Raw genomic sequence first — 24,000 nt, 5'->3', positions numbered from 1 at the left:
GTGACATGCAAAGACTGCAGCTCCTCTCCAGAGCCCAGATCAATCCGCTCCTATAGTAGCCATCTGCGTTTCTCGCCGCTAAGATTCTGGACATCTGTGTGGTTGTGGGAGGAGAGCGCGAGCGAGGGAAAGCGTTAAGGAGAAACAGACCATCCTTCCTTTGCCTGTGTCAATAACGCTGCATATCAAATGTAGAACAGCGTTCCCGCAGGACCCAGTGCCGAACGGGCACGGTTCAGTCTGTCCGTTCCTGCTCTATTCCTTCTCTGCATCTAACGCCAGACTTTCATTAAGCGATCACAAGCAATATCCAGATATATAAACGGATGCCAGGCCTGTCTGACAGACTCCGGCTGAGTCAGAATACTGAGTAAGTTCTCTTTTATGTAAGAAGAAACATACAGGGGCCTTTTTGTCACGCTGAATGGGTTTATTTAAACAAGGTCGGATGAGAAAAAGACCAGAATTTCATTGGTTAACTTGCACTACCGTTTAAAAGTAAATAAAAATAATAAATAAATAATTATGAGTCTACTTTAAACTTTTTATTCTTCAAGAAACTTGAAAGAAAATGTTTTCAACAATAAGAAGAAACATATCCACAGCAAATTTGCATATTAAAATGATTTCTGAAAGAGTTGTGTGACACTGACGAATGTAGCTTTTCCATCACAAGCAATACATTAAATGTTAAAATACAGTAAACTAGAAAACACGTATTTTAAATTGCAATAATATTTTCATGTTACTTTTTTTTCTGTGTTTTTGAATCAAATAAATGCAGCCTTGGTGAACAAAAGAGACTTGTAGAAACTTATGAAAGGTTGCCAAACAAATAAAAGAATTGGACTCTCTGGGTTCAGAAATGTAATAAACCCTGTGCGAAAATATTTGACAGCAGTATGATTTGTCATCGTACTTGACAAATCAGAATCAAGCATCCCAGGGAACGGTTTAATTAATTGACAAGCAAACTTGGGTAAGATAAATCTAATATCTATTCTATCTATACATCTAACCCAGGACATGAAGAACATGAGGAACTCAAGTACTGTATACAGTAAAGTTTCTTGAGTACAAGAATCACCACTGAAGAATCTAAAGGAATTTCTGCATTTTTTAATAAGGAATATTATTAGTCAAATGTAGATTATATTCGGAGAATAAAAGAAAACCACATTGATTCCTTCTTGCCAGACTTCATGGGAGTCCTGAGAGAACATAAGAGGACATCCTGGAAAGAGACTTTATGTCATCTTTCTTTTATTTTTTCACTCTCCCTCCTGATTTTTCTCACTCATCTAGACTTTGCATCATTTCGTGTGCCAGATATTCTTATTCTTAGCTCTTTTTTCTCTGCCAGTGTCTGTATTACTGCCATTAGGTGAACTTCTCTAAAGCCTCACTTTCCTGCCATTCTGGCTCAAGATCTGACGGCTGCGTCTGGCAGTTTCACTATTCCCCCGCTCAAAGTGAGTGACTGGTGCTTGAACTCTGAAGACCAGGCACTTTTTTTTTTTCTTAAAAAGCTGCCTTGGCGAGACCATCACAAAAGGTAGTCGTCATATGGTCCATGATCACACAAACACACACACTTTATCCAGAGATACATCAACCTGGATAGGAGCTTAGAGTAAATGGAGTGTGAGATTTAAAAAAGGAAGCTTAACAAATGTCTCCCGCTCTTTCTCAGTCTGCAGACTGAGAAGTGTGCTGTCAACTCTTCATATATCATACAAAACTCTCTCATACGCTTGATTTATAAACTGCAACGTTTTCATCCATACGCCTCTGTTTCTTATAGTTGTTGCACAAAGACTAAAAACCAATACTAAACAAAAAGTAAAAACACACACGAGTTAAAGTTCTAAACTTAGAATTGAAAATAAAACACTTCTTGAAACACAATGCAAAAATGGAAAAAATCAAAACCGAAACAACAATATAACTGTTTGGTTAAATAAATAATACTGAGAAAATGAAACATAATGAGAATAATGAAAAAACTTGGGGAGTTTTCCAATGAACTCAGACATGTACATACATACATGGAAATATATTCAATAAAAAAAAAAATATATATATATATATATATACACACACACACACACACACACACACACACACACACACACACACAGTAATAAGAGGTTAAAATAAAATACACAAAAAGGTATATAAGTATTTTCTTTCTATAAATGACGTCTAATCAATTAGCTGACCAATTAAGTGACACATGCATAAAATAAAGGCTGATTAAAAGGACAAAAATGTAAAAAGTATTTTCCAGCACAACCCACATGACTTAAGATTGAACAGACCAGTGTAAAAATATGTAAAAATGTAAAAATAATAATACACAGTCTGTTTTGTATTTTGGTGAGGGTGTACAGTCATGTATCTCAGCATCTGTGTGTGTGTGTGTGTGTGTGTGTGTGTGTGTTTGAGAGATGAGAAAAAATGTGTGTGCATGCTGCTGCCACTGTGCTTTAGCTCTGCCTCGGGCTACCAGCCGCCCCAGGAGAGCGAGGGAAGTGAGGAAAGAAGGAATAAAAAGCGAAAGAGTGCTGCAGATGGTTTTGGGCGCTACCTGTTTATTTAAGCCAGAACAATGGCGCGCTTCAAAACACACGTTGTCGATCGTGACACGGTTTTGGCAAAAGTTCTCCTTCTCTCTGTTCTCTCAATGGGCTAAGTGTGTGGTTCGGTCTTGTCGGTTTTGTGCTTGAGAGAACTTAGATTTTAGAAACAGAGATTTGCTTAACACGCTGTTTCGCATATTGCTTCGAGCTCTGGGATATGAATAAGCCTGTAGTTTCGCTTCATTTTAACTTGCTCTCGCATGCAACCAGCCGCAGGTTTAGCTAAGTTTCCTCAGCAACCGTGCTCAGATTGACAGCTGAGCGCGGGACAACATTTAATTCCACTGACACCAACAAGAAACTTAATCACTGTGTCAAATTTCTTTATGCACATTAGTTTCAATAAAAGACGCCTCTGTATGAACTGATTTATGTCACGGCCAACTGGCTCAAACTTCCTTTCGCAAAGCCAAGCGGTGAGGAAAAGACCGATGTCTGCTTTTCTGCAAGACGCATATGGCGGTTATAAAGATAGATGTGTTTAGCTTAAAGGAATAATTTAACCAAAAATTAACAGTGTGTCATCATTAACGCCACATTATGTTATATATGTATGAATATTTAAAGAATATTTCTGGCAACTGTTTTCCATGTAAATGAGGTCTGGGAATGTCGGTCTTGACAATGACAAAAAAAAAGCACCATAAAAATATCTTAACAGTGCACACCATAAAGGTACTTCTACCCAAAAATCTGAAAAGTTAATATTATTACATCTTGTTTTGTTTATGTATGACCTCATATAGTGCGTACAGACTTGGTGTAAAGTGTACGGTCCATAAGGATAGCTTTACATTTTTGATATATGTAAATCCCAAATGATTTAATTTCTTAAAGTGCCCCTTTTTATGGATTTTTAAAAATGACCTTTCATCCAGCGTGTAACACAGTGAATGAAAACATCCTGCAATGTTTTAAATCTGTTTTAAAGTGCACCGTGTATAAAGATGTCTTTAAAAAGAAAGAGTCGACTCAGAATTGTTTAAACGAGTCATTTTGAAAATGAAATATCAGCATATTGCCCGCCCACTTTAAATGAAAATGCAGATTCATTCCACTTTGAGAGGTCAAATCGGCTGAAAACAAAGCAGCACTGGACTCAAAAACTTGCTTTTATTCTTAAATGGAAATGAAATTGACCAATCATTGCAGATGGAGGTGTTAGGAAAAATGAATCGTTGCGCAAATCATTTGATTTATGCACATTATAAAGCATTTAGCGGCTTTCCATGCAGTTTAATCTATGAACAATCAACAATCAAAATATGAAACCATAATAGTATGGTTTTCATAAACCATAATAGGGCACTTTAATTTTAATTGAATTGCAAACTATTTTCTCTTTCAAAAAGAAAACAAAATCATACAGGACTAAAACAAAGAGCTAAGAAAATAAATCACAAGGCTTCACAATTTTCTCTGAACTATTCTTTTAAAATGAACTTTTTGCAGTTTCTTTTAAATATAGTGGTTTTAATTTATAAAAATAAACTCTTTTAAAATGCAAGAGACCTAATTAAACCGAATGAGTTTTTGAGCTTAAAACATAAGCATCTGTGCCAAAAATCTAAATGTCATGTTGTCAGTGGTCGCATTTATGCACTTTCTTCTGTTGCACTCTAAGCCTGAAAGTCTGTCTGTGCACGCCACTGAAAACCAGCGCTCTCGCTGATGTCCTTTGTTGCAGAATGCAACACAATATTTGTGCGCGACCGCATGAGATTCCTGCGTTGCCCTGATCCACAGAGAGAGGGGAGAGTATGTGGAACCGTTTAATTACCCCTGAATCTGCTCGCGACATGACGGGTGAACCGCAGAGTCTGTTTAAAACTGGCCCCCGGCCACAGACCGTGCAGAGAAAGCACAATCCGCTCTCCACAGCTCCAGATGACACACAAAACACAGCACATGTACAGAGAGTGAGACTGACAGCCAGAGATAATGTGACATTAAAACAAATAGCCAAGAGAGGAGAAAGTGCTGAGAGAGAGCTACTTGCACATTAGTACAGATCTTTTATTCACTTCCAGTCCTGCTTTTGAGGATAAAATACGTCCCCTTTCAACTATACTGACTTGATCTGACAGAAACATGGTCTTCACAAGCACGCTTTAGACTCGTGAGCAAATCATTCTTAGGAACCGGTTCTTTTTAATTTAATTTAAGTCATTTGAAAAAACTTTCTCATATGTTCAGTTGAATCAGAGTTTACAATTAGTCATTTTTTAGAAACATTTTAGCACATTTGTAAGGGTCTAGAACCAGTTCTAGTCAACTAAACATTAGGCTTGTTTAGTATATATATATATATATATATATATATATATATATATATATATATATATATATATATATATATATATATATATATTAAGATTATTTGAGATTAACTGCATTAAAAATAAAAGTTTTTGCTTACATGATACATGCGTTTGTATACTTATGTATATATAAAGCCACACACATACTCCATATTTTATGAAAATATTTACATGCATGTATATTAATAAATTTATATGAATATAAATGTGTGTGTATTTATATAGACATAAAATATACATAGAATACACAAATATATCATGTAAACAAATACTTTCATTATGGACTAATCGCGATTTTAAAGTAATAATAAAAAGGAACCCCTCCAAAAAATTCTACTTTAGGAATAAAAGCCCATAAGTAAATACTGATTAATTATGATTTATTTTTTCTTTTTGTGTGACTGCAGCGCTAACAAACAAAAGCACACACACCCAAACCAATAACCATAGCCACTTAAGTCTTTCGAAATCTGACTCGTCTGGAAACGCTTGTCTGAGGACACCATTGAAATTCAATAACAGGTGCACCACTTCCCAACACACTGCACTCAGTATCTAGTCAGTAACCTAATACACAACATATGACACACAGGTGTAAACACACACTTCATCTGAATAATAAAACAGCCTGCTTATTAATAACTGTGTGTTATTAAGAGGAAGCCACGGCAAATGTGCAAATCCCTGAGGCAAGTGTTTTCTGAGGGTCTTTAAAAGCAGTCTAATGTCTAATAGGGCCAACAGGATGTGATTCGCAAAAAGGTTAATAGGGACGAAGCCCTTCCACAGCCACGGAGTAAATAATTCATGCGACAGAAAGACTTCAGGTGACCTTCAGGTTTCTTACAGAGCAAAACAGAGCAAGAGAGTGAATGAGAGGAAGGACATCAGAAAATAAACACACATAGAATCAGAGATGAAGCTTTACCAGTAACAAGCTACTTTTCCAAGAAACAGAACACTATAGACAGCAATATACACTATCAAATGTGTACAGATGTTTTTATTGAATCAACCCATTCAGATGTTTCAGTAAAAATAAATAACTCACATAATAGCATTCTTTGTCATTTAAAAATTTTAAAAAGTCAATAAAAGAATCAAAAGTTAATTTCAGCTGTTGAATATGGAGCCCATGACATGCAGAAGACAAAAATTTATTATGGCAGCAAATGAAGAAACGTTTTATTAATTTTTATAATTAACAGTCATATAAACTTCACAATTCTCTAAGTTTAGTTTAGTTGTATTGTGGTGACTAATTCAAACAGAACAAAAAAACTAAATGTAACTAAAATGTGTGGAATTTTTTTTTTATTATATTTAGTTCTGTCAAACAGTTCATCATGATTAATCGCATCAAAAATAAAAGTTTTGTTCTTTAACAACTATCTAAAGTAGCTTGTAGCTCAACAAAACTATATTTTAAAAGTAGCTTCATCGCGGAAATTAGAGAAGACATAGAAAAAGAGACAGAGAAGGGGAACGAGACTGAGACAATGAAAAAGAGAGAGGTCTACTTCTGGTGAAGAGGGTGAAAACAGACAGGCAAGAGACGGATGCAGATGAGGCCGTGAGAGAAAGAGAAACCAACATCATTCCCAGCCTCTCCATATAATCATTCCCATCCACCCCAAATCCTGGCCCGGCGCCAGCTTGCACTTCACCCGGCAGCCAGCGAACAGCCCTCTATTATAGGATGCCTCCAGTCTGCGTCCAGTGCGGTCGGGTGCGGAGTGTCTATTTCGGAAGATTTAGGCTGAATTCCGACGACTCGCAGTCTCTCGTCGTCCCAGTGTCGCCCATCCCAATCAATCCCAGGAGGCCATGGGGCAGGGTAATGAAATGGGAAGCCTGGTAATTACGCTGTAGTGAGTAATTATCAGGTTGTTTCACAAGCACTTTAAAGTCCCCGACGCACCGTTTTACCAACGTGTGACGGCGGGACGGCCCTTTTCACAAAGGGACCCCCCTCTCAGAGGCGTGTGTCCCCGCTCTGCCACCTGCAGGGGGCAGTGTCTTCATATGCACCGACCACCTCCACCCTAATCTGGCATCTCAGATGGTATTTATGTGGGGTTTTGGGCACACATGGACCCTGTAACCCGCTGCTAATCCTACAGTGTGAATTCACAACCTCGTAACCACAAGTTTGAGATCCGAAAGGCAATCTGACAAGCATGTGAAGGCCTATCCCACACCATACTGACAGATGAACGGGCCGCTGATAGCTCTGACAAGAGAGATTTTCACAGACGGCAGTTTAAAGCGTACGAGGGGAGTAAAGAGAAGACACAGCGCTGGTATAATTACAGGGAGGGGAAAGCAAGAGGAAAATCTATCACTCGGCCATCGTTTAACAACTAAGATGAATCTCTCCGTCTGCGATCGTCCGACTCGCCTCCCCGGAGGCGGCACGACTGAATTGCAAACTCTATGTGCAACTCATGATAAATCTGTGTGTGTGTGTGTGTGAGAACGAGATAGCCGTCCCCCTTCTCGGCGCTCGTTGGAGTGTGCGTCTCTGGAGAGCATGTCTGCGCGTTTATTTGGCTTAATTACTATGCTGCATTCACAGGGGGAGTGAGAATGAATGACACTTCACTTAACGACTATCCTCTCCTGGCCAACTACTGTCTGCCCACCGCCTTCATTAAAACAGCCGCTCTCTTCCCCTCCCGCTCCCTCTTTGCCACTCTTCCTCCATCCTTTCCTCTCTTCCTCTCTCTCGTTTTAACACTCAGACACTGTGTGGGTGTGAACAGCGATCTGTCGTACTGCAGAGCATCAAAAGAGCCATCAAGCACCTGTGGACTATGCCTCTCCATTACACACACACAAAACAGCTCTATCACCATGGCCAGGTGTCTAATTATCTAAGCCTGCCTCCATTCTCACACATCTTGCTGGCCAAAAACACATCAGACACATTTTCTGTCTCACACACATATCTCACTCACAATTATCCAATAGGAAAACAAGTCACTGTACAGTACAAGTTACAGTATGTGGAGAGTAATAAGGACTTTACTGACACTGATCTTTATATATATATATATATATATATATATATATATATGTGTGTGTGTGTGTGTGTGTGTGTGTGTGTGTGTTTTATATCAATATATTATATAAATACAGGCAATTTCATGTCAGAAAATGAGACCAACATAATTTCCGTATCAAAAACAATTCTTTGTAGTAATATTTGCTCAAATTTTTTCAATTATTTAAAAGAATTAAATAAATAATTAAAAATTATTAAAAACTTTTTCATTTACAAGGCTGTCAGTACATTTTTGGAGGTAGAAAGCTGACTTCTGACCGATATGTTGCCATCTACATGCTATAACCCTGCTGAAAAAACTAACAAATAAACTAAATATGCTGGTTAGCATGACAGCTGGTTTGAGCTGGTTTAAGCCGGTCCTGAGCTGGTTATGAGCTGGATTTGAGCTGGCTTAAACTGGTCATGTGCTGGTCAAAAGCAGGTCCTAAACGACTAGCTCCTGCTCAGGGCCAGCTCATAACCGGCTCAGAACCAGCTTAAACCAGCTCAAACCAGCTTCAAAACATACCTAACCAGTACATGCTATTTTTTTCATCTTGTATTTTTGTGTGCTTTTTGCACTCTTTATACAGTGTGTCTGGTGATCAGATTTATCTTAATATATACAAAACAATAGTCTGTTTTCTAACCAAGCATTACATAAGCATATAAATCTTTTGGTTCAGATTCAACAAATAATAGGAGGACATTTGGCATTTTATCAAATAATTGCTATAATCGTTAAACAATTTACGTATTTCTTTGGCATTGCACTGGAAAGCTGCCCTGCTCTAGAGATCCCATTTGTCCGAAATCCTATTTCACACAAGTGTTACACAAACAACAATTATCATTTGACAGGCGGCAGTCGTCACACAGAATTTTCAAAATGATCGGAAATGTCTGGCTTGATCTCAGTTTAAGAAGATTTACAATTTAGTAAAAAAAGTTATTGCAAAAGCATCTTATTGTGCAGAGATTTTGCATAGCGGTGCAGCAGTGTTTTTATCTGCCTACTGACTTCAACTAAATCCAAATCCATTACGACATACCAAAAAACATCCATAAAGTGCACAGGTGGCATAAGTTTGGAACGCATCGTGATGACGCAACGAGAGATGTTTTCCCACAATGCTTTGGGCCATCCAAGCACAACAGCATTAACTCAGAGAGGCATGTGATTGATCACAGGTGGACCTGCATCTTTTATATATTAAAGTCTCTTAAAGTTAAACAGCACATGCAGATGCACGGAGCAACAATTGGTTTATTAAATCCTCTCGGCTCTCTGGCTCGCTCTTTCTTAACAACACATTCTCAGACAAAAATAAATTGTCTTTTTCACTCCTCCTTCATTCTCTGTCTCTATAAAAGAAATGAGAGGGCGTTAAACGGACCCTGGTGGGGTAAACCCATGCCACACACAGACCTTACAATCAACACACCAGAAGAGCAGATTCACTGACAGAACAGAAGGCTATATTTACCAAATGAGGGAGAGAGAGATCACCGCCACACATAGATGCGTATACTTTTGGTCATGTTCCTGAACAAAGAACCACAGCAAGCCGGCTAAGCTTACATTAAAAAGGGAAATGGCCCAAAATATGCCAAAAATGTTGCCGCTTGTTTCCGTGAGAGATGAAAGCTCTGGGTTACAAAGAGGCTGCTATAGTCTGGATCTCTCCGCTGTCTCCTTTAAAATAGCACAGCCCGGAGAATAACATGTTTGCCGTTACCACCATTCACGCACAGAGGCCAGCATCGCCCAAGCCGTACAGTATGAGAGAATAATGCTCTAAAATACACTATAAGTGCTGGTACGAGTATGCATACTTGTTAGAATGTGTTTGCCAATTCTTTGTGACAAAGCTAGTAAAGTCAAAGGTATTTCAGTTTTCAGTACAAGCTGAACTGACAGCGGTTTTATGGCACTAAAACGTCCCACTCGTTTCTCCCTTTCATGTAAAAAGACAAAATTCTAGGTTAAAAGAGACACTTGCAATGGATGTAAAAGGGAGACATCGGAAAATGTTACAACACTCACTGTTTTAATAAAGCCACAAAACAAACCATGTACATAAGTTAACATGATTTCAGTGTGGAAAAAAACACTTTCTAAGCTTTTCCGTGTAGTTACATCTAATTTGACAACTTTGTTGCCATGACAATAGAACACCATAAACCCTAAAATGACTGTAAAAATAGCTTTACAGCACACGAATCTGTGTTAGCGCTCTTGTCTTCATTACTCACTTACAAAATGTTCACTTTAAAAATTCACCCCATTCACTTTGATAGTGCCTCACTGTAACAATTTTTTCTTTTTATTTTAAGAAAATGACAGAGTCGTCGAATTATATGCTTGCTAATCAGCATGCTGTCAATTGATCTTAACATGCATTGAACCAGAAATATTCCTTTAACGGATTGCTGTAAAATCAATTTGGAGGCATGAGAAATTAGACTTCTGGCTGCAAATGCAGTCTTATTAACCAGTATACCTCATTAAGAGTTCACAAGATCTATGACAGTGTACCAGAGCAGGGTTTAGAGCTACAGGACAGTGCAACTGGAAAAAATATATAGAAGAGCCAATACATGAACACATGGAAACAATCTGTCAGGGCTAAATCATATGCACGAGAGTGAGCGAGACTGACAAAGTAGACAGAAATGAAACTTCATGTGACAGTGGAGGAGCCCGAATATATATAATGGCAAAAAAGTCCAATTTGAGAATGTAAACAGATGTAAGACACGTAATGAGAATTTAAAAATGTAAAAAAAAAAAAGCTTGTATGCATTGGTGATGGGACTGGTTGCAAAACTTACCCTTGTAGGAGAGTTTAAGTCTGGGCACGTTCTCTTTGGTGTGCTGGGGTGCAACTCTTCCAGGTAACGCCACCCCACACAACAGCAGAAAAATCCCAACTAGGTAATCCATGGTGCTGGAGCGCTGGCCTCCAGCCCAGGGGGGCTTGCAGCCCACAGTGCCCAGAGCAAAGTGCTTCCCTCTGGGATAGCCGGGATCTTCGGAGTCCCTCCTTACTTCAAAAGATCCAGCGCCTGGAGCTTCTCCCCAAGGAGGCAATCCGAAATCAGATCCCAAGCGAAGCAGGAGACGAGGGTTCACATGGCTCCATGTGGGGGGGGGCGTTTCACTGGTCGTGGGGGTAAATGTGTACTCCTCAGGGATGCGTTCTCGGACCCTGGTGGGGAGGACCGGTATATGGGATTGTGTGTTTGTGGGAGAGGTAGAGTTTCTGTAAGGGATCCGGCAGACCCTCTCTCTCCGCTCCGGCTTCGCGCACACACGCTCTCACACACTCTCTCACAGACTGCTGCTGCTTGTGTCCACGGCTCAGCCTGAATGAGAGGGAGAGAGAGAGAGAGCAGTACACCATCCACCGGAGCGCAGGAGGGGAGGGGAGGAGAGGGAGGGCGAGCAGCTGAAGGGGGAGGACGAGCGAGTCGAGCTGAAAGGAGAGGTATGCGAAAGACTCTTCTGCAAAGGTTTGGCTGCTCTGTGTCCTTCTTTTCTGCATTGCTTCTAGGCTGCACCTACAGTGCATTGTCTTCCCACCTGCTCTCTCCTTTTTGGCTTTCTGGCAGACCATCATATTTCATCGCATTCTGAGGCTCTACAATATTTCTGTATGTCTGTGCATTCGCCTGGATTTACGTGTTTGAGTAATGATTAATAAACACTAAAAAAACTTAAAATATGAAAGCTAAAATTATATTATGAAAACTAATTTACAATATTATTATTTTAGCGTGCCTATTATTATTACATATAGGCAGTTTATTAGTACATATAACTAACTTAACTATTAATAAGCAGCAAATTAGGAGGCAAGTTTGAGACAAATCATATTGGTAACCTTGACCTTAAAGTGTGACCGAATTATTTTCAACTATGAATATTGTAATATTATTTAAATCTGTCTAACTAAAGAAGAAAAAATCTTTTGTATTTGGATTTCGCACTATTACTTTTATTATCTTGGTCAGTCGGTTGCTCTCTCTCAGTAAAAAATGATCAATAAAATAAATTTAGGAAAAAAATATTTTATTATTAAATAAGCGAACATGTTTAAAATACATATTAAAATATCTATCTATCTATCTATCTATCTATCTATCTATCTATCTATCTATCATTTATGTAACAATAAACAATCAAACAAACTAACAAAATGTAGAACAAATTCTCAGCTTTTTTATAGTATTTCACTTTTTGTCACTGTGAAAATTGTTGCTGCTCGGTGTCCATAAACCAGCTTCAGTCTTTATATTAGAATACGCAGCAAGTGAAGAGACTTACTAGTAATAAACCTACCCCTCACTCACTCACTCTCTGCTTCTGATAGACAGAGGTGTTAATGTGTGATTTTTCGCCCCTGAGTGCTAAAGACAAAAGTGCCTCACAAACACCAGCTGAGTGTGTGAAGGTATTTCACAACCTCGCAATTGAGCAAAAAAGAAAGAAAAAGAAAAGAGATCTCTCATTGCCTTTGGCATGTCTGCGTATAAGTGTTTCCTGCTTTCATGAGCGGGTCTGTGCCAATGTCTCATCACCTTTCCGACCAAACATGCTCTTTAGGTGTTTACACCACATAGACCTGCAGAGATGATGGACATACGCTACACCACCTCCTCCTCCTTAGACATCAGCTAAAAACATCCACCTGCAGCCTGGTCTCTATCCTCTCTATCGCAGCAGATGCTCTGCCGTGCCGAGGTTTTCCTCTGGTCGTCGCTCTTCTGTACAGGAACTATGTGGAGGGGATTTGTCAAGGCGCTCTGACTAATGATGTCTTAATGAATTGCGACTCGCCATGCTCTAAATCGAGATAGCTCATTGACAACTAGTTTCCAGCAGCCTGTCAGTAGCGAAGTGGTAAATATAGCCTCTGAAACGTGAGATCCGCAGAGGAGCGGCCTCCTCGAAACACAGCGAATGGATCCTGTCAGTCAGGGAGGCTTTGATAAACACGCCATTTGTGTTGAGGATGTAGGCTTGCTAAGTGTTTGTGTAATCTTTAGTGCAAACGCAATGGGTCTTTGACACCTGCTGGTGTGGAATGATTTGTGCAATCTACTGTATGGATAACAAATGTAAATAATTACCTGTCTGGCACTTACGACTAGGCCTATAGGCAAATGCTCATATTACTGGCATGTATATACATGCAGAAGCACACGTGTGCGGGTACAAATCAATGACACTAAGGTGACTTCTAGTATTCACTCATTGCTCCAAGGAATGACGGAAGGCAATATAAGTGACGGTTGGTGATGCAATAACGAATAAGTATTTCGGTCAAATTTTTCAGTTAAAAATATGCAACGATAAAATTACAAACTGAATCAACTGGATCTTATAAAACATTAAAAACAATGTAAAACAGTAAAACAAAGGAAAAAAAAAAACAGCATGTAAACTATTTTTTGTGCTTTAATTATGATAACACCTCTTTGCATGAATTAAACCTTCACTCTCTCATTCAACTAGCCTTTCCCTTCCTGTGCTGTGTTCTGTAGAGGTCATTATCATGAGTATTATGATAACTGGCAGCCATGTTCAAGGTTCTACTCCACCAGAAGGAACTTCCCGTTAGAGAGGTCGCATTTCCTGTCTGAGTAACACACAGCAGTGACGTCTCTGAATCATGTACAGTAAGTCAGCAGATATCAGTAAACCACATGCACTTCCCCCGTGACTCCTGAAAGAGTTTTGGTTTAGGTGAAAGGTGAATGATGGAAGAGAGGAAGGATAGATGGAAAAAGAGAGAGAGGAGAGGTGTAATGTTTGCGTGGCATAAGAAGTCAGTCTCCACTCCAGCCACATCCTCCACTCGCCGTGATGACAGCTCAGATGCCTTGTTCTGCTCAATCAACACATGGCCCAGCGAAGGAGAGAGAGAAAGAGAGAGAGAGAGCAGAAAAAAATACAAATCACATCTGCTCAGGAACAACAAGCCTGAAGATTGATAGACTTGAATTCTGTGTATCAAACATCACAAGTAATGCAGTTTTAGTGCTAGTTTTAGGATAGATATATACATAGATAGAAAGATATGACTTACAAATTGAGGTAAAATAACATAAAAGAATTAATTAAAATAAATGTAAATAAGCACATACTATTCCATTATATCGCCATGGTCAAATAGTAGTGTGAAATCTAAATATAACTGATTTTTTTAGATTAGTAAGTAATTTTAGATTAGAGTAATAATACAATATTTTATTAAAGTAATTAGATTAAAATAATTCAGTCACACTTAAATGTTAAGGTCCAGTTCTTACTTTTAACAAGCCATTAAATACAACTTTTGCCTCAAACTTCTAATTTGATGCTTATTAATAGTTAGTACACAGAATATGTGCTTTACATGTACTAATATACAGCCAATATGTAATAAGAATAGGCATGCTAACATGCAACTAGTTAATAGTGAGAACTGGTGGTTCCTATACTAAAGTGTTATCAATAATTAGAAAATTCAAGATAAATAAAATGGTAAATGTCATTTTCTTTCTCGCAATAAAATCACATAATAAGATAATGTCAATCTAAATATTACAGAAAAAGGGAACTCCTTCTCGGGTCACTCAGCATTTCACAGGATGACACAGAATTTGCATGGTAATGACAGCTATAAAGTAGAAATACAGCAGACAGCTCCAAAAACAAGCGCCTGTCTCTCAAGAGAGTATGCAAGTAACCCGAGGGCTTCATCACACTTCAGAAAAAGAGACTCAGAGCTCAGAGCATAATCAGTTTACCAGAGATTCCTGCTGGAACAGCAAAGCCCCTTGAAACACGTCCTCCATTACTTGATGTAACAGAGAAGTGTTACACCAGCAGAGGAGACAGGAGGTGATGAGAGAGACTAAACGCTGATGATGAAGGTGAAGATACCTTGCTACGCTTCGGATTTAATCTTCAATAACAGATGCAAAAATGCAAAGGATTTTCATATACTTTGAAGACATTAAAAACTGTGCGTGTGTTTCATTCCAACATTGTGACCTTCACACAGAAGCTGCACTGAATTTGTCCGTTTTCCTCAGAACACAAGGGTGTTTACTACCTCCTGTCCACTTCCATTTCGGAAAAAGGGGTGTTTCCTCTTTCCTCGGAGGTGCAGAGGTCAGAGATCAGCCTTCATTTCACAAAAGAGGTCACAGACCTTGCCAAGTGGGCAAAAGGAAGTTTCATAATCCTCCGTCCCACCCTCCACTCGCCCCCACCTCGACACCCTCCCTCTCATAAAAGCTTTTGATATTAAATCTTTTAGACAAACTTTATGAACAGAATGTAAACGAGCAGTGATGGGTAAAATTGCACCCTCATAAAAACATCAACGAAAGAGCGTGAGGGTTGAGAAACGAGGCCGAATATGTTTTATCAGTGATTTCTTCCCGTCTATCAGCGTTGAGGAAGCATCCCGCAGCGTCTTTGCCACAGATGCATCCGTTCCAGCGGTGCATCACTGGGGTCTTCGGATTACAGGAGTGATTTACAGAGCAGAACAGAGGAAGAAAGAGAAGAAGAAGAAGAAAAAAAACTTTCATCTGATTCATAAAGTCTGACAGTGCCTGGGCTTGTCTTACAGGTGATGTAATGTGAGTGGCAGGCAGCAGGATGAGGTTGAGATATATCGCCGTGTAGTTTGGCGTGGGAGATTCTCAAGTTAAAATAAGTGCAAACGGAAAGGCTCTGAGCACCTGGATCTCATTCACTTTGGATTTCTGGGGCTGTCAGTTAACCAAGCAAAATACTGATGCTAAAAAAGATATATTAAATTTTAAAAAAGTACCTTAAAGTGGCATAAAGTGGTCGTACCATGACAAAGTGATGGTATCAGTTGGTAATGTCACGGTATAAACACCCGTTATACTAAATGCTTTTGATCTACTATTAGTGAATCAGAAAGATACAGTTCAACCAGTGTAGACTGATTCTCAAACAAGTTATTCTGGTTCTTTTTTGCAAATGAAAAACACACTGCAAAGTCAGCGTAGTCCGATAAACAAATTATTCCTAGTGAATCAAAACCATAGCCCCAAAAATGTAGTCTGATTCCAAAACAAATTACTTTTATCAACTGGTTCTTTTTAATGAATCATAAAACCAAAAAACAACCAACGTTGCCTGAGGTAACGCTTTGTTTATCGACAAATCACTCTAGACATTTTACTAGTAAGCAACATTGCAACTACATGTCAACTAGCAAGAACTAGACTAATAATTATATTAGTAGACTGTCTGCTTAATATCTTCAAAAACTTTTGATGGGTCCACAACATACAACATACTACAAGAAACTTTGTCAACTTCACTTTATACATTCTACTAACCTTAAAGCTACCCTAAGAAATCTACTAAAGAGTTACTTACAGTTAGTAGAATGTATAAAGTGGACTATAAAAATAAAGTGTGACCTAGTCTGATACTTGAGCTAATTATTCTGACCCAGATTTTTGAATGAATAAAAAAGCAAACGATTGTTTTAATGCAGTTAAAAAAAAAGATCTGGTCAGAAAAGTCACTGGTTATAATTAGTCTGACAAATACTCCACTGAACCAATCTAATCAGGGCAGTTAGTGAATCAACATCTGAGTCACTTACTGAACACATACAGTATTACCACGTAACACATGGGAACATTTTGGTACTTGTTTTGTTGGAGAAAAGATTACATTACAGCCTGATTACTTGCTTTAATAGACTTCTGTTCCTTAAAAGCAGCAACATTAACTGTTGCTGAAGTATTCAAGTCAGAACAAACAACACTAGTTTCCGGATAGATATTGAATCGGCTTTGAATTGATGCGCAGGTCTCTCCGCTTTGGATCACAGGAGTTCATTGTCCAATGGAGTGCTCCTAAAAAGCGCTAGTGATGTGGAAAGGCCTAGAAGAGTTTGTGAGGAAGCTGAACTAATCCAGGAGGCAAAAGGTCTTTTTAAATCTCATGTATATGTAAATGTTGTGTGGCGTCAGTGAATGGCCCGGTCCACAGAGCTTAACTCCAGATCGGCTGAGACAACAGAAAAGCGCTCATTATTCCATCTGTGTAACCCAATCAGAAGGCTTAAGCTGGCAGAAAATCCCCCCCTGCAGCCCCCAGTCAAGGTGAATTGGGGTTAAGAAGGACAGAGAAAGAGCATTAGCTTTTTTGCACGGCTGCTGAAATTAAAATGTAACCAAATCAAATGGAGAGTTTTAGCTACAGGGGTCAATTACTGTATTGGGACCAATACACAAGGCTTGTTTGGAAATGTTAAGTAGGCTTTAGTAAGTCTTCCACGGAGCAAAAATGAAGAGTTCTTCAAAGAAAAATAGGTGACAGAAGCCATTTACTCTACATGCAAAGGCTGTCCATAATCAAAACAAAAATTTACCAAATAACCAAATGCATACGCTCACTGTGGGTGTTCACAACATTAGAGGTGGATGTTTTGACCATTTTCAAAGCTGTGAACATACTGTAACATTTTAAGACTGCCGTCTCAAGTTTAGAAAGTTTCAAAAATTTGAAATCTTTCTGCTGAACAGACACCAAGTCAAACCTCATCTCAAAATTAATGCTGATGTTGCCAGACACTGTTGCTCATTATCCGACTTAGTTTGTGCCAAAGGTAAATCACACTGTGGAATTCAGACCTAGCCCTATAAATCAAAAAATCTGAAAAAACATCTTGCACTGCAGGCTTATATAAATCTGACCTGTGCGTCATGTGTCTCTGCTCTTGTCAGGCACGGAGCTCTTCAGCTTGGGAAAACTGTCATAGTGACATTGAAGTCCAGCCTGCATCTCTATTAAACATTTACACGCTTGTGAAACGAATAAAAACTAACCACCGGCACTCACGTTACGGCCAAGCTGAGGAGTCATATTTAATATGGAGCTGAAGCGCTGCCAAAAAATATCAGGGTAAAAGAGAGAGAGAGAGAGAAAGAACTGCAACTGTAATCCTCTTTCGAATGAAACCTGACGATCTGCGGTTAAATCCATTTATATGGGGTGTTTTCGTGTAGCGCTTAATTCGATTTGCTTTATTATGCACCGGTTTGGTGTTTAAGAAAAATATAATGAGTCAGTCTGTGCCTCGGTAACCTTATGTGACTGTCTATGAACTTGAAACGCTTACATCACACATTAACACGACAGTGCCACCGGGAAAATCAGGCCTTTGTGACAGAAGCATGTGGGGTGGATGACTGCACAAATAACCGGGTGCTCTTCAACGTAGGTGCTTCTCTCGGAAACTGAATGTTTCCTGTGAAAGCGGCGTTAATGCAGTGTGCCGTTGTGATGAGTCACAGGGTGTTTGCCGCTAGTGATGAGACCCAGCTGTGGGTACGAGCTGCTGCATTCATAACACAAGGAACACGTTTTTTTAAGACAATGACGCACAACATGACTTCAAGGGAGTTTCAGATGTTAACAGTCTCCCTTGTCTCTTACCTGATAACATTTTTACGTGTCCATAAAATGAAAGGCAACGGAGTCCATTGGGGGTGTTTTGGACCTCATCGACTTTCGTGGGATGTGCAAAAATTCTGAAAAATATAAAAACATTTTTCTACATAAGACACGAGGTAGGGCTGTGATGACAACATTGATTTCTCGATTTTGAAGTGATATCCGTTTTATTTATTTTTATTGATTAATCTCACGTCTGAACAAAACTGAATTGAAAAGTATCAGTAGCATACCTCCATGCAATAAATCTAAATCTTTTGATATGAAATGAAGACAAAATCTGGTATGAAGTCAATGGCACAGCATTTTTATTGCATGTTAAAGGGACAGTATAACTTATAATATATATCACATGTAATTGCTCGGTCAGTGTTGTAACTAAATATATATTCAAATATTCAGACATTTTTTCTTAACCTGTTTAATATTTAATGTGTTTTTGAATAAAGACACATACTATACCTGATATTCAAAAACATATATATCAATCTGCATCAATTCCTGAAATTTGTTTCAGTTCCAAGCCATAAAATGAAGTCATACAGGTTTGGACTGACATGAGGGTGAGTAAATCATAACAGAATTTTTGCGTGAGGCACTGCTTCAAAACGTTCTTCAAGGATTGACAGTCCGTGATAGTTTTCACCTGTGTTGGAACAGACTAATGGACACATTTCCATGCTACCCAGAGGAAATCTTCATATATAATGCAGGACACGCTTTTGGAGAGCACACATGCTTTTGTTAAATGCCGCCCGCAATTGGGTTACGTACACATTACTGAATAAGGCAAGTCAAGAGCTATTCAGGAAATAATGGAGGGCAAGACAAATTGTTCGGTTGCCATTTAGGATAATGAAGGGATGTTTCTGCATGCAAATGAAACACTGGCACACGCCACTGTCCTGCTCTTATTCATCAATTCCTGCGGTGAAACTATCAAGCTTTCAAAAACAAGCTTCACTTATGGGGTCGTTCAACCTCATCGTACGTCGAACAAAACTGACAGGCGCAAGAGATACAACGCAGATACAACAATAAAATTCTTTTAATTCTGTGTGCCAATTACTTCCAAAGACAGGCTCTTTTTATGAGACAGCCAGGGATTAAAAAAATGTATTCCAGAAGCATATCTGATTTCAAACAACTTCATCTTTCAGGAAAACAAATAGTGTTTCTCCAGCCAATAAATCTGTAACTTGCAAGATTTGATTTGAAATTAAATAGAAACATCATTGGGAGAGTGTGGAAATCAGGGTCAGGCAAAAGTGAAGAAAAGAAGAGCGAATTTAAACTGGACTTGTTATAAATGTTTTTTAATTGGAATTGGTACTGAATTAGAAGAAATTCAATGAAACTGGTGATGGTCACGAAAGCTATTTAAATAAATAAATTAAATATTAAGAATTCAGATTTTCCCATGTATCCATGCCTCATAAATTTGCTAAGCAAACCACATTAAAGCTGTTATACTTCTTTAAATTTAAAATCATTTAAATTGCACTTAAATTCAAAATCAAGCAATTTAGCTCCCTATTGGGCAGCCTTCGACTCAAACTCCATTATTAAATTGGAATTAGAAATGCATTTTTAATTCCATCCTTATGCTTCAAAACCCTAATTCAGACAAGAAAACCATCCATGCAACAGAAAAAAAGAATCCATGTTGTTAAACTGATGTTTTTTTTTCTGTGACAAACATTCATTGCACTTTAATGAAATGATATGATCTGCTCTCCAACCAACATTTTATATTGTAATTTATTACCACAATTGAAACACTCCATTATCTTTTATTGTCAAATAATAAGCACATTTAGGGCATTTCCCCACAGAAGAAGGGGTCAAGTGATTAGAATAAAGACAGTGTTGATTTACTCAGTGGGAATTCTTCAGTTAACCGAGATTTGTAATTGAAATGAGATGTTTTCTATCCTTGGAATGCATTTTACTGGGTCTGCAGGCTTTGTACATAAATAAGCCTTCTTTCAGTCCTCATTCCATTATGACATGCCATCCATCAGAGACGTCTAGTGTGCATTCTGTGGTTGCTTTAGGGAAATGCTAATGGCTATTCAACTGTTGGCATTGGCGCTCATAACAATAACTTTTGGCTCATGCAATAAAGACTTGGCTGGGAACAAGCCAAGGCATCTCATTGAGATATTAATGTACATGCTGATATGACCAGCACACTACTGTCATGACGGACAGTTAATAAAACACAAATATAATGATAATAATCATAGGATCTTGACGAAAAAACTGCCTTAATCTCATAAACGCTTTTGTATTGAAGATGGTTCGCATTATTATCAGGTATGCACTGTTTAACGGAACAGTTATTGGCTGGCCAAGGCTCTTCTGGATGTATCCGCGGCAGAAATTCCCTGGCAGAAGATCAGTCTCATTCATTTCTTTCCAGACAATATCATCCTCTCGCTCCCATCAGCGAGACACTTCAGAGAACTGACGTGCTCCACTTTGAAAACAAGCCCTTGTCCTGCTGGTGGGAACAGAGCAAAAGGATCAGCTAATGACCCTGAATTATATCTCATTTGATCCACATACACACTGCCTATATTCATGCGGGGCATGAAGTCAATGATAACAGCTGTATGTGAACATAGTAGCCACTGTTAGGGCTGTGTGAGGTTATATGACATTCCATAGGTGTAATGGTTTTTATCCTGTACAAACTGTATGCGCTATTACTACAATCCTACACCTAAACCTACCCCATACAGAAAAATTCAATAGACTCCATTCTGTGTGATTTATAAGCATTTGAAAAGTGCGGACATGGGTTAATGTCCTGAAAAGTCACCTTCGCTTTGTAATACCTCTACATGTAATACCCTTTTTTTGTTATCCATTTAATTTATACGTTTTTATAGTTCTATTGTGTTTTTTATTCTATTTATTTGCTTACATGTATGTATAGTTTTGATTTTAAGTTTTATTTTAGTATTTGAAAATAAAAAATGCTGCCTTGAAAATAAATTTTTATTTCAGTAAATTTTTTTGTTTATAAAAATTTTTTTTACGGTTTTAGTATTAGTTAACAGTAATAATCCTAGACTATCAAACATTACAAAAGATGATAATGCTGAAAAAATGTGGCTTTTAGCAAGAAGATTCTCTTTGATGTGACTCCTGTGACTGTAAAGTTAGACATGGGGGCTGATGGTGGAAAAGCCACATCAATAACCTGCGGTTAGACCCATGACTCGAACATGCACCGTACCTGGAGGAACGCATACCTCAAGTCTCCTGTCCACTTAGTCTAAATATCACACCACCCTCTTTCAAAAAGCGCACAGCATTCATCAAGTCATCTCAGATGCAAACAATGCCTCATCCGGGCCAGCTTTTCATCCATTACCTGTCATTGTACTCGACAAGGTTCACAATGTGCCATAAAACACACCTTGCTCTCAACAGAATGAGCGGAGATTGAGCAGTGCCCTTGGGCAACGAAACCAAACAAGCCTCTAGAGCGACATCTGTCAGTATAAAAGCTCTGTATGTGTCTTTATGAGCTCCCATTCCCATCAAGCTCTGTCTCTGATGTTTTTTGTGTGGTTATCTGTTGGCCCAGTGGTTTTTTTGGAGAGGTTCGCGTCTGACTCACTGTCATTTCAGTAGCTTTTAAATGAGCACGGTTCCTCTGTCACCCAGATCAGAGGATCCCTGTTAGCATTGTTAGTTTTGGCCGAGGAGACACTTTAGAGTTATGGGAACCTGGCATTTGGAGCTTGTCATCTGATTCCCAGAGCTATTGTGGTTACGTCATCTAGAGCTTAAAATTTTATGTAAACCCTTTATAATGATATTAAATCACATGTACGAAGCCTTAGGGCACAAGACAGCGTTTTAAGAGTATACGTTAACAAATAAATGTAAGTATGACGCAACATTTTCCCCTCATACTTAAAAAGCCTGATGAGTTTCTCAAGTTACAACTTGAATAGTCAGATTTGGAAAAACGCAGACAGACCTTTGCGTTTGTTGGCTTGCAAATGTAATCCCTTAAATAGGGTTTAGCCGCCCGAAGAAAGCGTTTTTGTAAACGTTGCATTTGCTGAAGACAGGTTTTACCTTTTCGGCTAATTCCTTTATGATTATCTCGGCTTTGTGACATACATGCGAGATTTACTTTAAAACAACATTTGTCAGGGAAATATGTTGTCCAGACAGTAGTGCAACGAGCAGACTTGCCCTCCATCTATACATTTCTGTCAGCGCGATTACAAATAAAACCAATCGAGTCCAAAAATGCATTTATAGCTCATGGGATGCTTATTCAGAAAGCGCATACACACCTGTAAGACTAATTCAGTATTTAGGAGACCACCCTAAGTCAATATCTCTTCCTGACAACCTGACACACATGAGATTACGGGATATGACTCATTTGAAGGAGAATACGTACTGTGTCAACAAACTTGTGGCTAAAGGGACTGAGTTTATGCATGTAGCAACACATTGCATTAATAACAATCAGAGAGTTTTTTGCATGCTTGATGAGTCACAGAAGCAAATAAACTCGCACACGCAATAATCCGCAATCTTCAGGCTTTGGCCACATGTTGGGGTGAGTCGGGGGGGTCTTGTTGGGAGGTTGCTCAGAGGGTGGGAGATTAACTCAAGCTGCGCGGGCAAAACACTCCAGGGCCCTCCTGAAAAGACTAGCTCCAGGCTCCTGACCCGGCGGCTAATCCAGTCCCAGCTGGACCCAATCCGTCTGGGTTTGTGGCGTTGCGTCGCTGCAGTCCTGCAGCGCTAAGCCTGAAATAAGAAGCTTGGACCGGTCTGACAACCTGTCAAGATGAGGACTTAATTAACCATCTAAAGTCAACCTGACTAATAGGCAAGAAAAGATCCACTCAAGTGCTGCCACAAAAGAAGAGAGGATCAATTCCTACTCGTCTTGTTTTCATTACGAATGGCGGGCACTTGGATGTTTTTTTGCATACCTTGGGGTTTTCCCTGTTACGGAATTTCCTGCGACATATGAAGTGAATGTATTTATCTAGTAATTTAATCGTTTAAGCATTTCTACAAAGGGACTTGTAGTATGTAATTATATTTATAATAATTAAATGTAAGTAATTAATTTTAATTACAATTTACACAATGAAAAGAAACAAGATTAACAGAATGCCTAAAAGACAAAAAAGAAAAAGAAATAAATAATTTGAAGTAATAATAATAATAAAAAGACCTATATTAAATTAAATACACCAGGACAACCAAAACCACCAGGAATATTTCTTAATTAACTTAAACGTAATAATAACATTTTCTTAAAATGTCTTAAAATAATTTTGATTTTAAAGTTTTATTTTAGATTTTTATTCAAATATTTTTATTTTAAATGTCTAAAACATGGCGACATCTGTTTAGACCAATATAAGCTCATTTTAAATATATTTAAATATATATATATTTTTTTAAACATGAACTCCATGTTCATGA

At 38.5% G+C, this 24,000-nt stretch overlaps 1 protein-coding gene across 2 annotated transcripts in view; it reads right to left on the bottom strand.

Moving 5' to 3' along the window:
* sema3aa (sema domain, immunoglobulin domain (Ig), short basic domain, secreted, (semaphorin) 3Aa) overlaps window positions 1–24,000 on the bottom strand; it is an 88,469-nt gene that overhangs the window by 19,114 nt on the left and 45,355 nt on the right. Inside the window, exon 3 of one of the 2 annotated variants that reach the window (XM_043236733.1) lies at window positions 18,502–18,596. In XM_043236733.1, coding sequence (XP_043092668.1) covers window positions 18,502–18,511 — 10 coding nt within the window. In that variant the 5' untranslated portion in view covers window positions 18,512–18,596. Of the gene's footprint in view, window positions 1–10,847; window positions 11,736–18,501; window positions 18,597–24,000 lie in introns of those variants that run through there. The other variant, XM_043236732.1, reaches the window with a different exon arrangement.

The sequence above is a fragment of the Puntigrus tetrazona genome, chromosome 4 (genome assembly GCF_018831695.1).
Source record: "Puntigrus tetrazona isolate hp1 chromosome 4, ASM1883169v1, whole genome shotgun sequence".
NCBI lineage: Eukaryota > Metazoa > Chordata > Actinopteri > Cypriniformes > Cyprinidae > Puntigrus > Puntigrus tetrazona.
This window is presented reverse-complemented; position numbering and strand designations above follow the sequence as displayed.